Source organism: Palaemon carinicauda, chromosome 1, assembly GCF_036898095.1.
Source record: "Palaemon carinicauda isolate YSFRI2023 chromosome 1, ASM3689809v2, whole genome shotgun sequence".
Lineage (NCBI taxonomy): Eukaryota > Metazoa > Arthropoda > Malacostraca > Decapoda > Palaemonidae > Palaemon > Palaemon carinicauda.
The window spans coordinates 55,390,976-55,405,975 of NC_090725.1; the positions used below are offsets into that span (position 1 = coordinate 55,390,976).

General features: G+C 34.1%; 1 protein-coding gene across 1 annotated transcript in view; it reads left to right on the forward strand.

Annotated features, from left to right (window-relative positions):
* The window catches only part of LOC137648366 (von Willebrand factor A domain-containing protein 7-like), a 61,956-nt gene extending 51,292 nt beyond the window's left edge, over positions 1-10,664 (forward strand). The window contains exons 21-27 of the mRNA XM_068381296.1: positions 2,258-2,358; positions 4,946-5,126; positions 5,545-5,644; positions 7,025-7,245; positions 8,304-8,422; positions 9,182-9,335; positions 9,777-10,664. Coding sequence (XP_068237397.1) covers positions 2,258-2,358; positions 4,946-5,126; positions 5,545-5,644; positions 7,025-7,245; positions 8,304-8,422; positions 9,182-9,335; positions 9,777-10,369 — 1,469 coding nt within the window. The 3' untranslated portion in view covers positions 10,370-10,664. The remainder of the gene's footprint in view (positions 1-2,257; positions 2,359-4,945; positions 5,127-5,544; positions 5,645-7,024; positions 7,246-8,303; positions 8,423-9,181; positions 9,336-9,776) is intronic.
* Positions 10,665-15,000: the final 4,336 nt, after the last annotated feature.

Here is a 15,000-nt window from a genome sequence, read left to right on the forward strand (position 1 = left end):
AGGGTTGTTGCTTAGCAATTAATAATAATAATAATAATAATAATAATAATAATAATAATAATAATAATAATAAAGTAGAGTTCTGTTACACATATAAATCATAAAATATAATAAATTTACTTATATAAAATTACCAGCATTATAAATGTAATTACAATTTCGTAGGATCAAGCCTTAGCGTCTTTTATGAAGCAAAGGGGGAATCATTGAAGTCTTTAAGTAAGATTCGAAATAAGACCCTCCTATTGTTGTTTTCAATCATTCTTGGACATAGGAAAGACATCTAGACATGCTTCATTACTGCTTACTGAGGACGTCAGTTACTGTATTTTTTTATTACACATTCAAGAAAAAAAGCCAGTGCATGCTGTTACATATGCCTCTTTCCTCGCATAACTGCTGGTTCAACTTACATGAAGTATGTAATTAGCTGTTGCCTGGCATAACCAAGGGCATTTTCATCCATGCTCAACTGATGTCTCCGGCCAACGAAGTCTGCAGACTACTCATTATAAATTTTTAAACAAAGCACTCCCAGACATCCTATGGAAACAGATATGGGGCCGTCTTACTTATTCCTTCATTGTCTCTCCCTCAACCACTAGCTTCAGGGCAGGGTTTTGGGAGCATATTGGGGTCCTCTCTTCCTCGTATGGGGATGGGGCTATACTCTCCTGAGCTACTAGTATCACTTTTCTTACATGGTGGGCCATCTTTGAAAACCATGGATTTATGAACTTGCTAAGAGTACCTTATGTGTATTATCCATTAGTTCCACTACCACGGGGCATATGTTTGCCACTTCTATCCTTCCCCATTTTTGTTGACAGGTAGAAGCCCAATCTCTTGACATTCTTAACACCGTCTAGAATCTATTATAGGGCAACCAAAACAGGAACGCTCAAGTCACCTGCAGTCTATAACTTCTTTTCCACCCCCTTTACCCATTTTCACCACTCTCAGTGACATATAGTAGATTGTCTAGGTAATTACGTATAATACCTCAGATCTAGTATTAATATTTGCTGCACATGGAATTGGAGTTAAGTCTTGGTGGATTCTTTGGATGTAGCAAATAGACCGTCACATCATTTCTATAATTTTTGTGGCCAATATCGTGAAATGTTGGCTCTCATAACTTAGAAATTTGCCATTCTGATGGAGATAGGTTGGTTTGTTTAATAATAGTAACATGAATATGTTAGCCTCAAAATCTACTTATGTCTCTTGATGACTGAGTCGATGAATCAAATGTTTATTTCTTTATCAGGACTCAAAGCTATATAAGTATAAAAATCTTATTTGAACCGGAATATATATGCTAAAGTCAAAATCTATTCATGTCTTTCTTGATGAGCAAATGGATGTATCGACTATCTACTCTAGTATCAAGACTTATAAAGTATTTATTTTTTTCAATTCTGGCCACTATAGATACAGTACACACTTTGGAAACGGTTTCCAATTGTGTATAAAGTATTCCTAAGGTATTTTGCCAGCTTACTGAGGAGTTGGATCACCTTTCGATTTGTCCTGGCATAGTAGGATTATACCAACTGGAACAAAAGGGGTCTTGGTGTCAGAGTGAATTCGTGCCTCCTAATGGCCTCTTTCTGGTTGTCTCTGCTGGCCCTGACCAAGGCTATAAGTTTGCCATACAAGTCCTTGGTCTCTTTTAGATCCACAGTTTTCTCTTGGAGTTTTGCTGTGGTTTTCTTGTTGTTTTCCTTATCTATTCCTGCCCATAGCTTGATATCTCTACTGATTCCTTTGACACAGTCTTCATGCAGCTTTCGATCTGCCAAAATATGATAAAGACATGAGGATATTCTTTAAACTCAGATATTGATAAAAACATTTTTCACAGCAACTATTCTATAAAATCCAAGTTGGTGGTTATATGGGACTCAGGGTTAATGGAAACATTTATTTTCTTATTGTTTGTACTATAGGGTTACCAAAAATGTATGGTTTTCATACTCTCCTAATAATCTTAATTAAGTTAAAGACTAAACATTGTGAACCTGGCTATTATTGTATATCCGGTGACTTATGAAAATAAAACAGCACATGATCCTTTTTTTCTCTTTTTGTAAAAGGCACAACTCAATCTTGCCACTCTGTAAGTATATGAAGCATATATTAATGGCATAACCATCACAAATTTAGCATATATACCTGACCTTTTGTTAAAGTCAAAAGGGAAATCCCTGTGCCAATTCTCCTACGTAATAAAAACCTATAAACTCGTTCTCAGAGCCTGGATCACCTGTAGGCGGCAGGATTGTAGACGTCACCGAAACTACAGTCACAGTTTCCTGGACTCCTACGGATGCAAATTGCATCAGTTTATTCCAGGTAATTCAGTTATAAGAGTGAACATGTACAAGTATTTTTTTCAAATGATTGTAATGATATAAGAATTACTCCTTCTGCAGCTGACTTTAGTGTAGAAACAACTGATTTCCTTTGGCTAAATACCAAACTGTAAGGCAGCAGCTGTTTGTTCTTTTAGTTGCGCTTACGACGAGCAAGACGTTCGGTGGCAGTATTCTGTCACCCATACCACAGAGTGACACAGATTTCCTTTTTTATATGCAACAATATATATATATATATATATATATATATATATATATATATATATATATATATATATATATGTATGTATATATATATATATATATATATATATATATGTGTGTGTATGTATATACATCATGTACATATTTTTACATAATATATATATGTATATGTGTGTGAGTGTGTTTGGGGGGATATGTGTTTTACGGAGAAACATGCCTAATATGATATTTGCGACCCCTTAAAGGGTGGAAAACGATATTTTAATTGCAAATGGGAAATGGGAAATGACATATGTCAAGTCAGTCTCGTTACTGAGGACTACTAGCTTGGTGTTCATAATTGTTACAATCTGGACTTTGCTGCCCAAAGAAGGCCAGAGGGTGAGTGAAGATGTAGTGTACCTAAAGGCAGAGGCACGTTCAGTTAAGGAATGTGTACCTCTCGGTAGGTTGAAGTATCTCATTCCTTGAGGCCAATGGCGGTCACATTTCTATATGGTATGCCACTCTTTACCTGTATTGTAGTTTTAAAAACAAACGGAAAATTCTGATACTTGGGCTTATGTTTTTCAGAGGGTTTATATGTGGTCCAAATGAAAAAAACATATGATAGAATTTATGTTCAAGAAGAAAGGGCAGTTTGTTCAGAAATAGGAAGGATAAAGAGTGATTGTATCTGTGGCTACGTGAAAGGTGACGTACTAGCGAAATGCCAGTGATTGTATTTTCTTGAGGATTTTTGAGCCAGGGGTAAAATTATATATGTGTTATTCTAATTACTTCATGAGTAAGGCTGAGTAACAATTGTGATAGTAGCTGTATACAACTCAGAAATGGAATACTCTGAAAGTGAAAGATAATCTTTCTTTGAGAGTTTAGTTTGGATATTATAAAAGGGTGATGACCGAGGAGATTGAATGTAAAAATAGATGATGAAGAAAGAGATGCAATTGTAAAAATTGTAGACGTCACCGAAAGAGTCCTGGGAAGAATTTATTTAAAAAGAAGTCTTATTTTTTGAAAATGAATACATATTCTTGGGAAAGAGAAAACTGTAAGTATGATTAGTTGTGTATTAGTTAAGAGCAGTTTGGAGGCCAATTTCTTGGATACAGTGTTGAGGAAAGTAGATTTTACTATTATTTGGTCGAAGAAAAGGTTTATAGATATATGGGTTGAGAAGAAAGTGGGAAAATGTGACTTTGAGAAGGAAATGCCATTCCTTCCGTTCTCTTTTATTATTCAAATTATAAACTTTTATTCAATTTATCCAATCATCCCTTACATGTTGCTCATGGTACTTTTATTGATTTACAAGAACCTAAACCCATAATGCTCGATAAATGGTCGTCCTACATAAAACATGTAAGTCTATTATTATCCATTTCCTCAATCCATAAATTCAAGGCCTCCTCTGACTTTGAATGTGGAAGGATCAGAAGTGATACTTGTTAATATCTCCTTTCTACTCCTGTAAATCTCCCAAACATAAGACTAGCTTTTTCCACTCTTGTGATAACCATCAGTAAAAGACATGTCTATGTAAATTAAATGGCGAATATCCCCCTTACCTATGAAGGACATGTGCCGAGCTCTTTCAGCCATTTTTACAACTTCCACTTCATTTGCAATGCCTTTAAAGGCCATGGTTTCAAATTACACAATAATGTAGTAAGGATGGCATAAGACGCAGCACTGGTATCTAGATGCTAGGAATAAAAGATGAGGATTTGATGCAGTTGTTGACCACATGATCAAATGAATGGATAGATGGTTCGCTTCTAAATTCTTGCCAAGAGATTAGCGCCCTGCGCATAGGTGAATTTCCCACATATGCTTTTTTAAAATGGTATCAATTGGTTAATCCAAGTTTTGAGAATTGGCAAAAAAGAAGAGTAGACTGTATATATATATATATATATATATATATATATATATACATATATATATAGGTAAAATGTATATGTGTATATATATATGTATATATATATATATATATATATATATATATATATATATACATATATATATATATATATATATATATATATATATATATATATATATATATATATATATATATATATATATGTATGTATATATATATATATATATATGTATATGTATATATATACATATATATAAATGCCTGTGTAATCGATACACACAAATGGGTGAGTGAAGAAGTGCATACCAGTATAAAATTAAAAACTTAGTTGTAAGTAGCATTCATTAACATCCTAGCTGGGAAAATAATTTTGTCTAATTTAAAGTGATTCTGCAACAAAATGCCAAAAAATTAGATGTTATCACTATTATCAATTGAATTATCACTAACCTTAGACCTTGTATTCCAATAGGTGTGTCTAAAAGCCATCGGATTTTCTGACCCCGTCCGATGCAATACAACCAAGGAAACTACTTTTGATTTTGAGAATATTGAAGCATGTGCCAGATATGAGGTTCAAATCACCCCTATTGATTTAGAGGGGGATATTAGCAGAGAGACATTGACCATCGAGGTCAATACAAAGGAAGGAGGTAAGTTCTACTTCATTCCATTGTTAAAAGGTTTAAAGGTCGCTCATGAATGGCAGAGGCAAGGAACAGTGGCGTTGTCCTATCGAGTAGGACAATAACCTAGAAACTGACCATATATTCATATGATCAGCGCCGAAGCCCCCTCTCCTCCCAAGGAGGGCCAGCCAATGGCTGCTGATAACTCAGCAGATAGACCTATCGGATCTCCCAAACTCCCCAAGTTTGAGCGGGACTCGAACCCCAGTCTGGTGTTCACCAGTCAGAGACGTTACCGCATCGGCCATTTAAAGATACTGTAACACGCACCACATAAGTCAATTATCCTCATAATTAAATCTTTTTTTTTTAAATCACTTGATTGAATTTTAAAGACAAGTATTCTGTTTATATAGATTCATTGTGGTCTTTATCACTTCAGTGCCAGGGATGCCAGTGGACCTGCAAGTGGAAATGGAAACTTATGATTCAGCAAGTTTGACTTGGTGGGATCCACTAGATCATGCTCTTTGTGTAGAGACGTAAGTCAGCCTATTTCTAAGCTAATAGCAATTACGTATACCTGTGTGTATGCACTCGCTTTAAACATATATATCCATGTATATATAATCTATAGTATGTATATATATATATATATATATATATATATATATATATATATATATATATATCAATATATATATATATATATATAAATATATAAATATATATATATATATATATATATATATATATATATACAAATGTATGTATGTGTGTGTTGTGTGTGTGTTTGTGTGTGTGTATTCCCTATATGCTTTAGTTCCAAGTAAGGTAAAGTTTTATGGAATCTCAGCGAGTCCTAATGGGTGAGGTATCTAGATACTTGCCCATTTTATATACCCCAAAAGTATTGGTACCCGTTTATAGTTTGGTGTTTTTATGGGTGTAAGTCATGAACAACCCACGACCTTCTAAATATAAGCCAAGGTCCCTACGACTCAGACAAAAGTCTATATTGGCTAATCACACTTTCTAGAGGTTGGTAGTGAGGTATCGAAATCCCTTCGCCTATTCGTGCCTGGGTAAGTGTGTAAGTCTGTGCATGCATTGACTGGAATTGGTTTATTTCATAAATTTTAAGCTACCACCTATGGAATGATTGCATTTATTCGTAAGAAATATTTTGCTTTTGCAGCTAACCATAAGAAATGTTTTGCTTTTGCGGTTAACCATGAGAAATATTCTGCTTTTATGGTTAATCATAAGAAATATTTTGTTTTAGCTGTTAGCCATAAAAAAATATTTTGTTTTTGCGGTTAAAAATAAGAAATATTTTGCTTTTGCGGTTACCCATATGAAATATTTTCCCTTTGCAGGTAACTATAAGAAATATTTTATCTTTGTAGTTAACTATAAGAAATTTTTTGCTTCTACAGTTAACTAAAATATTTTGTTAATTGCAGTTGAAGAACTATTGTATTTTTTCAGTAAGCCGTAAGAAATGTTTTGCTTTTGCAGTTGAATATAAGAAATAATTTGTTTTTGTAGTTAACCATAAGAAATATTTTGCTTTTGCAGTTTACCGTAAGAGATATTTTTCTTTTGTAGTTAATCATAAGAAGTATTTTGCTTTTGCACACTGGTAAAAAAACGCCATTTAAACAGAAATTCTCCGTAAAATCATATTGTTCTCAGCCGTAAAATACATACGACCGTAATTGTTACCTACTTTGTTATTATCCTTCCCGGGTTGGTGACCGTAGCATCACTCCTTAACGTCAATATCTCCAATGTTAAAACGATAAATACCTGCCAAAATTTATTCCAGGAATTTACCATTTTTACAGGAAATTACTAAGGGCGCAGTTAACTTAAAGAAATATTTTGCTTTTTAAAGTATCACTATATATATATTTTAGGTATGTCGTGACAACAGAGATCAGCCATGGCTCCTATTTGAAAGAAATATCACATAGAACCTACACATCACCGGTAAACGTTGGTATCGTACCACAGAAGCATTACTTCGAGGAAAAGCCTCTTGAGGGCTGTACGAATTATACCTTCAAAGTGTACCCCAGAGGTTTTTCTGGCACCCTGGGTCCTTATGCCAGAGAAGACAAGGAGACATTGGAAACGGGTATGTGAATGATATTCCTTTTTATTAACAAAGACTTTCATACACTGTTAGAAAAAAAATCGTAATCTTTATCGGAATTTCTCCGTAAAAATATATTGTTCTTAACCGTATTTCAGTAAAATACAGGCGATCGTAATTTCACCTTACTTTGTTATTATCTTTTACGGGTTGGTGACCGTAATATCACTAGTTTACGTCAATATAACAGTTTTTAATACGGTAAAAATCTTAGAATAAATTTTGCCAGAATTTTTTAATAGTTTAACTCAGTTATGGTAAGCCTATTTTATACTAAATATCTAAATATTATATAACTCACGCTTTTGGCTTAGCTAAGTTGAGACGAAATAAAGTAGTCACTATAGAAAATAAGGATTAGTTTATTGCTTCGTTTTTAATAACTGAAGTCACAAAAGACAAATAATTCAAGAAAATATTAAAGATTAAAATACAGAAGGGGAAAGTTAATGGGTGAGTTGAGCGTTTTTATGAACAATTAAGGTGACTTTTGAAGGGAATGTACCGCCAGAAAATTAAGGATCTTTCGCTTCTCCTTTTGTGACAGAAACCATCTGTTTTTCAGCTGTAAATTACCTTTCTTCTTGTTCCTTTGATTTGTCCTTAAATTTGTAATACTTTATTTTGCTTATATTCTTCAAAGGCCTGAAGATTTTTTATCTATGCTACATCAGCTAGAATTTCACATTGAATAACTATATTTCTAAATTTCTATAGTTGTCGGCATGATTTGTTTCATAAGGATATTATTTGCAACTATAATGAAATATTCCTTGCATATTATTTTCATTTTTCTGCTATAAAAATACTAATAATAATCAACTTATATTTTTCTGCATATCATTTTCTTTTTTTTTTCTTTTGTAAAAATGCTAGAAAGAATCAACTTTAATTTTCTTTTCATTCATTGCCTAAATATTTCAAATATTTCCAATTATGAAACTCGGCAAGATCTCAGAATATATTACATTTCTCAATCATCTCTATGTAATCTATTCATTTCACAAATAGACTAAAATATTCTTCTTCTATGCCACCAGATCCCATACCTGTAGAATTTGTGAATTTAGATAAAGTTACTACAACTACTATGGACGCAGCCTGGAGTTCTGTGGACACATGCGTTGATCACTACAAAATCTGCCATTACAATGACTACGTAAGTTTTAAGACAGGATATAATTGTAAATTTGGAAGGAAAATTATTTCTTTTTTAATCCTTTAGACATAGATGTCTTCCATTACATGATTCTAAAAGGTAAAAATAATGTTTGAAGAAATTATACACAGAAAAAAAAATATTTGCAGTTGCCTAACAGAATATATTTTCACAATTGTATTCCAATATATTTGCATACTATATCTGGGTATGAATTCTTATTGACCAGACAGTTGGGTTAAGTTAAAAAAATTTCTAATGTTTACCTTGCCAAGTAATATTGTGAGTCATTCCTCAAAGCAGGCCAACTTGATGTATGATATTTTTATCGTTCATTAACCGTCCGCCAAAAAAAGAGTACAGTAATCTGTAATATTCAGTCGTTGATATTATTTTTTATCCATTACTAATGATTACTGATAAGACTTTTTATGCTTATTTTTTTCTGAAATAATAACTTACTTATGAGAAGCCTCATTTCTATAAATGCAAGATATATTTTCAATTCTAATGAGAAACTATCTTCTACATTCTTTATGAAAGTAGTAGTCTTACTCGGTCTTAGAATTGCCCTTTTATGAAGCTACTGGAAAGAAAGAATTGTTTTTAAAGTGATAGAACTTTGAAAGTATTTTTATGCTATCCGCTCTTAAACTGTGTGCATGCACACACGTAACCAGTTTTTTTTTTTTTAATTACTATATTACTCTTGAGAAACAGCACTTCCGATTCAAATTTAAATTTGTATACATTTTCTAGGACGCAGTTGAGGACTGCAAAGACTTGATAGACACACAGACAACGTTTTCTGACCTCCTTGAGTGCTTAGTCTACCATGTCTCTGTCAGCACAGTCACGCCATCTGGTGTTATCAGTGAAAAGATAATGTCTGTCGCCAAGACGTTGGATGTAGGTAAGTTATAGCATAGACCTCATTAAGAATGTCTTTCCCTTTTATAGAACATGACTTTAGGGACAAATAATATTTCATTTTTGATAGTTTCGCTTTCTGTACCACTTCACTAACTAAAATTGATTTTGACTGGTTGTTATAAACTTTAAAATATAAGTGTCCTTAATTTTTTACTCCTTTTTTATAGATATATTAAAGAAGGAATGGGTGAAAATTACATTGTTTGATATCATATATTAAATAGAGATAGTGATGTGAAATTACTTGTCCAAATCATAAAATCTATAAACTATACATGGAAGACGATAGCAGTAATTGAATATTCCTTTGATATCACTCTCTCCATTATCATTAAAATAGCTCAAACATCTTATCAACTGATGTAGCTAAATCATGAATTTCCCCTACAAATTTACTACTTGGTTTTCACTACCTTTCCAGCACCGAGTGCACCAGCAAACCTAAAAACAGTGAAAATAACAGCTCACTCAATCACTATTCAATATGACGATCCAGTTGAGCATCCACAGTGTGCAGCTCATATCGGGTTAGACATCGCGAAGGCCGATAATGGTGACCACCAATCACTCACTTCGAGGTCACTAGTAGTGGGCCATATCAAAGAACACACTTTTGACAAACTGGATGCCTGCACGAAATACATCATAAAAATCATGGCTTCATCCCCTGATGGATTACACAGTGAATGGGACAGCATCGAGGCTACAACGGATGTTGAAGTCAGTGGTGCTCCTCAGAACTTCAGAGTTGATGGAAAGACGACGACTTCCATCAACTTGAAGTGGTTCGAACCAGAGATTAATGGACGATGCGTCCACAAATACGAACTTTCCTGGAACGATGGTTCCCTGACGATCGAGCCTCCTACTCCAGGAGGTTCTTTGCCTCATGAAATGGAACAGCTTGTTGATGGCTTGAGTTCCTGCACAGAATATACTTTCGAATTGACCCCTTCAACTGCTAACCATGTAGATGGTCCTACAGTTACACTGACTGATAAAACGAGTTGCTGAGTTCCAATTCTGGACACTCATTTTCATGGAATATCCTTTTCACTGTAATCTTTGACTTGGATTAATTTAACTGAAAAGGTCATTTATCAAAGAATAAAACCCTTGAATTAAATATTTTTTTCACTTAGGCCTATTTGTAACTTACATTGATATCCAGTCATCACAATTTGAATTTTCTTAAATTTTTTACCCTCAAACATGTAGTTTCATTAGACATTTCCTTATTAGGAATATGGAAATTGCAACATATTTTTGTGACCATATGAAATGAATTATAATCATGAATTGAATGAAACGATTGTTTCTTTTTTTTACCATTCTTGTTGTAACAGAAAATGGGCTCAGCAAAAGTTATTTAGCATAAGCATTTTCTCACTTTATTATTATTATTATTATTATTATTATTATTATTATTATTATTATTATTATTATTATTATTATTATCATAAAACAAATTTAAACTCAGCCCAGTGTGGAGACGAAATGGAGAATTAAGAAGTAAACTAAAAAGGGGTATAAACAAAGTATATAGATGAATAGCAATCTTAGCAAAGGTTCAATACCCCTCATAAATATTCTATTTACTACAAGGAAAATTATATATATACGAAATCCAGTCCAGTTCAGGGACGAAACAAAGAAGTAAAAGAATAAACCGATAAAGGTATATGGAAAAAGGGAAATAAATAAATAGCAATGTTCAGTAAATCAGTAGTATATAAACTTTGAAACTACACTGATGTCATCCTGCTCTTTTAAAAAGAATTTGTAGCTATACTCATTTTTTTTAATGAGGCGCATTTGCACCGACTTGCAGGGGTACCCTTTTAGCTGGCTGATTAGTTAGAATTATTTTGTCCAACCAATCAGCGATTAGGAAACTTTTCCGAGCTAAAATGACATCTCTGCGAGTCAGTGCAAATGCGCCTCATTAAAAAGAATTTACTATAGTGTGAAATTCTTGAGTTCCACCAGTTCAGCAACAGTATATGGCAAGAAAAACCTCTAGAATGCTCTGGATCATTGACCCTTTTAATAAAAGGCAAAGCTATTAGTATGTCCTTCATATCTGACGTTGTGTGGTAGAGTGTATAGTGTGGGAAGATCTGAATGGCAAGGATAATCAAAATCCCGAACAATATACAGAATTGTTCATTGAGCTAATAGAACAACGGTAGCCGAGATTAATACACAGACCAGGGATAAGGAATTCAATCGACTGCAAGTTCTTGTCACAAATGTAAGATGAACGTCAGCTGCTAAAGACCAGACAGAAAAACAATATTCAAAACATAGTAGAATAAAGGTATGAAATCATTCCTTTAGAATAGATGTGCCCAAAATTCTTGAAAAAAGAATGAATACCATCTTCTAGAGGTTTTGAATAAGACTGAATATGTTAATAAGATATAAGTTTGCAATCAAGTATGACACCTACAAGTACCTGTATGTAGTACAGTGAACACTGTCAATTAGAAAATCTTTGTGATAAGAAACCTTCTAACAATCATATTTTGAAGGTCTTTTTATGAGTTTACATAATCTCCGATATTTTTCACCTTTCATTTAATCATATCTCTTCCAACAAATTCAGTAACATGAGATCAACTCTCTGTAGACAGAATCAATGCAAGTCTGATGTGAAAAGGAAGAGTTGGTGTAACATCCCTAGATAGACTCTTACCTGTGAGTTTTGAGCATAGTAGAAGAGAGAGCTAGTGAGCATGATGGTAACTATGGTGAAGTTCAATGCAGACTGCAAAGCTGTACCAAGAACACACTCCGTACTAATCAGGCAATTCTGTCATCGTAGTTTCTATGCAAATGTAATTAACAAAGACCAAATTCAACATGCTGGAGACCGTCAGGCACATGCATTAGCTACTGACCGTCACACTCCCAAAAAACATTAATGGAGAAGAGGAAATACTGAAATGGATGAATAAAACCCATCACCCTTTGGCACACCATCCATGAGATCCTTTACATGTCTACTGCATCAGGAACAATATTTCTTCTGTCATAAACGTAATGATGAAGAGCACTATCAGGAAAGGACAGTGAACACTGTGAAATTTCTTTAAAAAGCTGTTGAAAAATCTAATAATGTCACAATGAAAACAAGACTGAACACATGCATTGCACCACGGGATGTGTATTCAATTGATGATCGGTACCACAAAACCTGCTGGACAAAGCATGTTTTCCATGGACAGCAAGAATCCAGCAACAGTGGAAGCAGAACAGACCTCAAAGAACCTTTGCTACAGCGTGCAATCTGCTAAAACTGTTTAACCATATTGAAGTCCAAACACAGAACTAAGCATAGCTACTTACGGAATATTATCAAAAACACATATGTCATTATGCTTGATACAAAAGGCTTGGAAAATCACGTACCTACATTAAATAGAAAGTGGCTAAAAGAAAATATCCTCAATACCTTGCCACAGGAAGACAGCTGTTCGTTATTCCCCAGAGCCATTGGAGGAAATCATGGTTCATTCTATGATGCAGAGTCAGAGATTAAGAGGACATCATACAGACACTCTATAGAGAAGCACAGGTGATAAGGAACAGTATCACAAACTTTACCAATATAGCTCAGGATACAAACACCATAAAGATCACCAGTGACATTCAATGACAGTCCAGCTGAACTATGTACTGCAATCCACTGGATCATGATAGAACCTGCTGATAGCATGGGGACTTGAAGGAGGACAAATGTTGTTGACAGAGCAGCACTCACAATGAGCCAGAGAATTAGCAGTATTCAGGCCACCCTATGCACAAGAAAACACAAATGTGGTTCTGACTCTTCATCACAACACCCATCACAGTGATGATGGGTTTTCTGTGTACACATGATTACTGTGTTCAGTATGACCAGGGCCGTTTCTAGGCACAGGCGACACAGGCGGTCGCCTGGGGCACCATTTGCTTGGGGGCCGCCAAATTGCCATCTAAAATTAATATATAAATAAATGAGAGAAGTAATATTTTTACGTGAATAATTCAAATGAATAAATACAAGTGTAAACGTGAAAATAAATGAATAATGGAAGTGTTAATACTTGATGCAACGGTGTTTAATGTTTCGGAAAAGTTGGTAGCACTGGATAGGTAGACGTCGTCAGTATCAAGGAGCTTTAAAACCAAGACAGCCGCCTGCTCGCGACGCCACCTTAGTTAAGTTCTAAGCATCGTGTTTATTCCAATCTTTACTTCTTTTTTAAGTCTTCTTAAGTTGTCAACGCAGCTGTCAAGCATTCAAGCTTTTATCAATCATGAAGAGGCAGTCTAAGCTGTCAGGTGCAGCAAACAAGAAAAGAAAAAAGGAGGAAGGGGAAAAACGAGCCCAGAGTAGAGGTAAATGTGCAGCTGTGTTGTATGTGCATAAGCCTAGCCTATAGTTTTTATAAGAAACAAAGTTCACTTTTTGGAGATATTTCTGAGTTGAAAATTCGAGTGAAATCCAGGAGATATATACCTTATAAACCAATGATCTATAGTAATGGATAGGACATCCATCACTTTTTCGCAGTCAAAACCGGAGGCGCTATTTTGCGATGATTCCTGTCATAATTGAGGTCAAAATAATCCATAATTATGACGTCATTTCCACGTTTTGGCACCCCTGACTCATTATAAACGGCGACCCCGAATAAATAGGGATAAAGCTGAGAAGAAGATTATTATTAATTTTTATTATTATTTTAAATGTTACGTTTTCCTGGGTTACTCTAATGTCGAATTTTGTGCTATATTAGTTAATATTGACATTTGCCCATTCTCAAGGATTCTCAAGAGGTTAATTGTAACCTGTAGACTCTGTATGACCATACCCTGCTAACTGAAACAGTTCTGACCAATACTATTGTACAAAACACCTAAGCGTTGCAGTTCCAAAGGCTATCATTAAGATGATGAACAATCAGTGCAAAACAGAATCTTCTGCCGGATGTTCTTGCAAAACATAGAACTTATCCTTTACCAATCTTTGCCAGTTAGCAGTAAGTATCATAATGTTAAGGATAAGAACACACAGATCAATTGTAAAGACTCCTTAGTTGCCTAAAAGATTAAACCCATTTTTGTCATGAGGAGCATGTTTGTTCTTATTGGACATTAACTTAATAGAACTTTCATGTTTGATCACCTATTTGTAAAACATTAAATAAAACGGAATATTTCAGTCAAATAACTTTATAGTTGAATACAGCTTATTTGTTTTAATATAATATGATTCCCTGGAACTTACAGAAGATGAGAACATTTGATTATTTCTACTATTAGAAATGTAATCAACAAACAAAAAAATTCCATTAAAATCATAAACTTCTGAATAGGATGTTGGAATTATATCATGACAATATAATCAAAGAACAAACTACTTCTACATATTCTAAATTTTCTGCTCCGGGTAGTTTTCTTTTACTGGTTTTACTCTAAATTTCATCCAAAGAGGAATGGTGGATTTGAAACGGTCTTGAAAAAGCCATAGTCTTTAACACCAGTTTCTTCTTTGATAAGTCCTCTTCTTTTAGAACCCAAAAGATCAAATGTTTATGGATAAGAAGAATTTTCCTCTATGACAGTGGATTTACGTATCAAATAAGTTTGCTAAC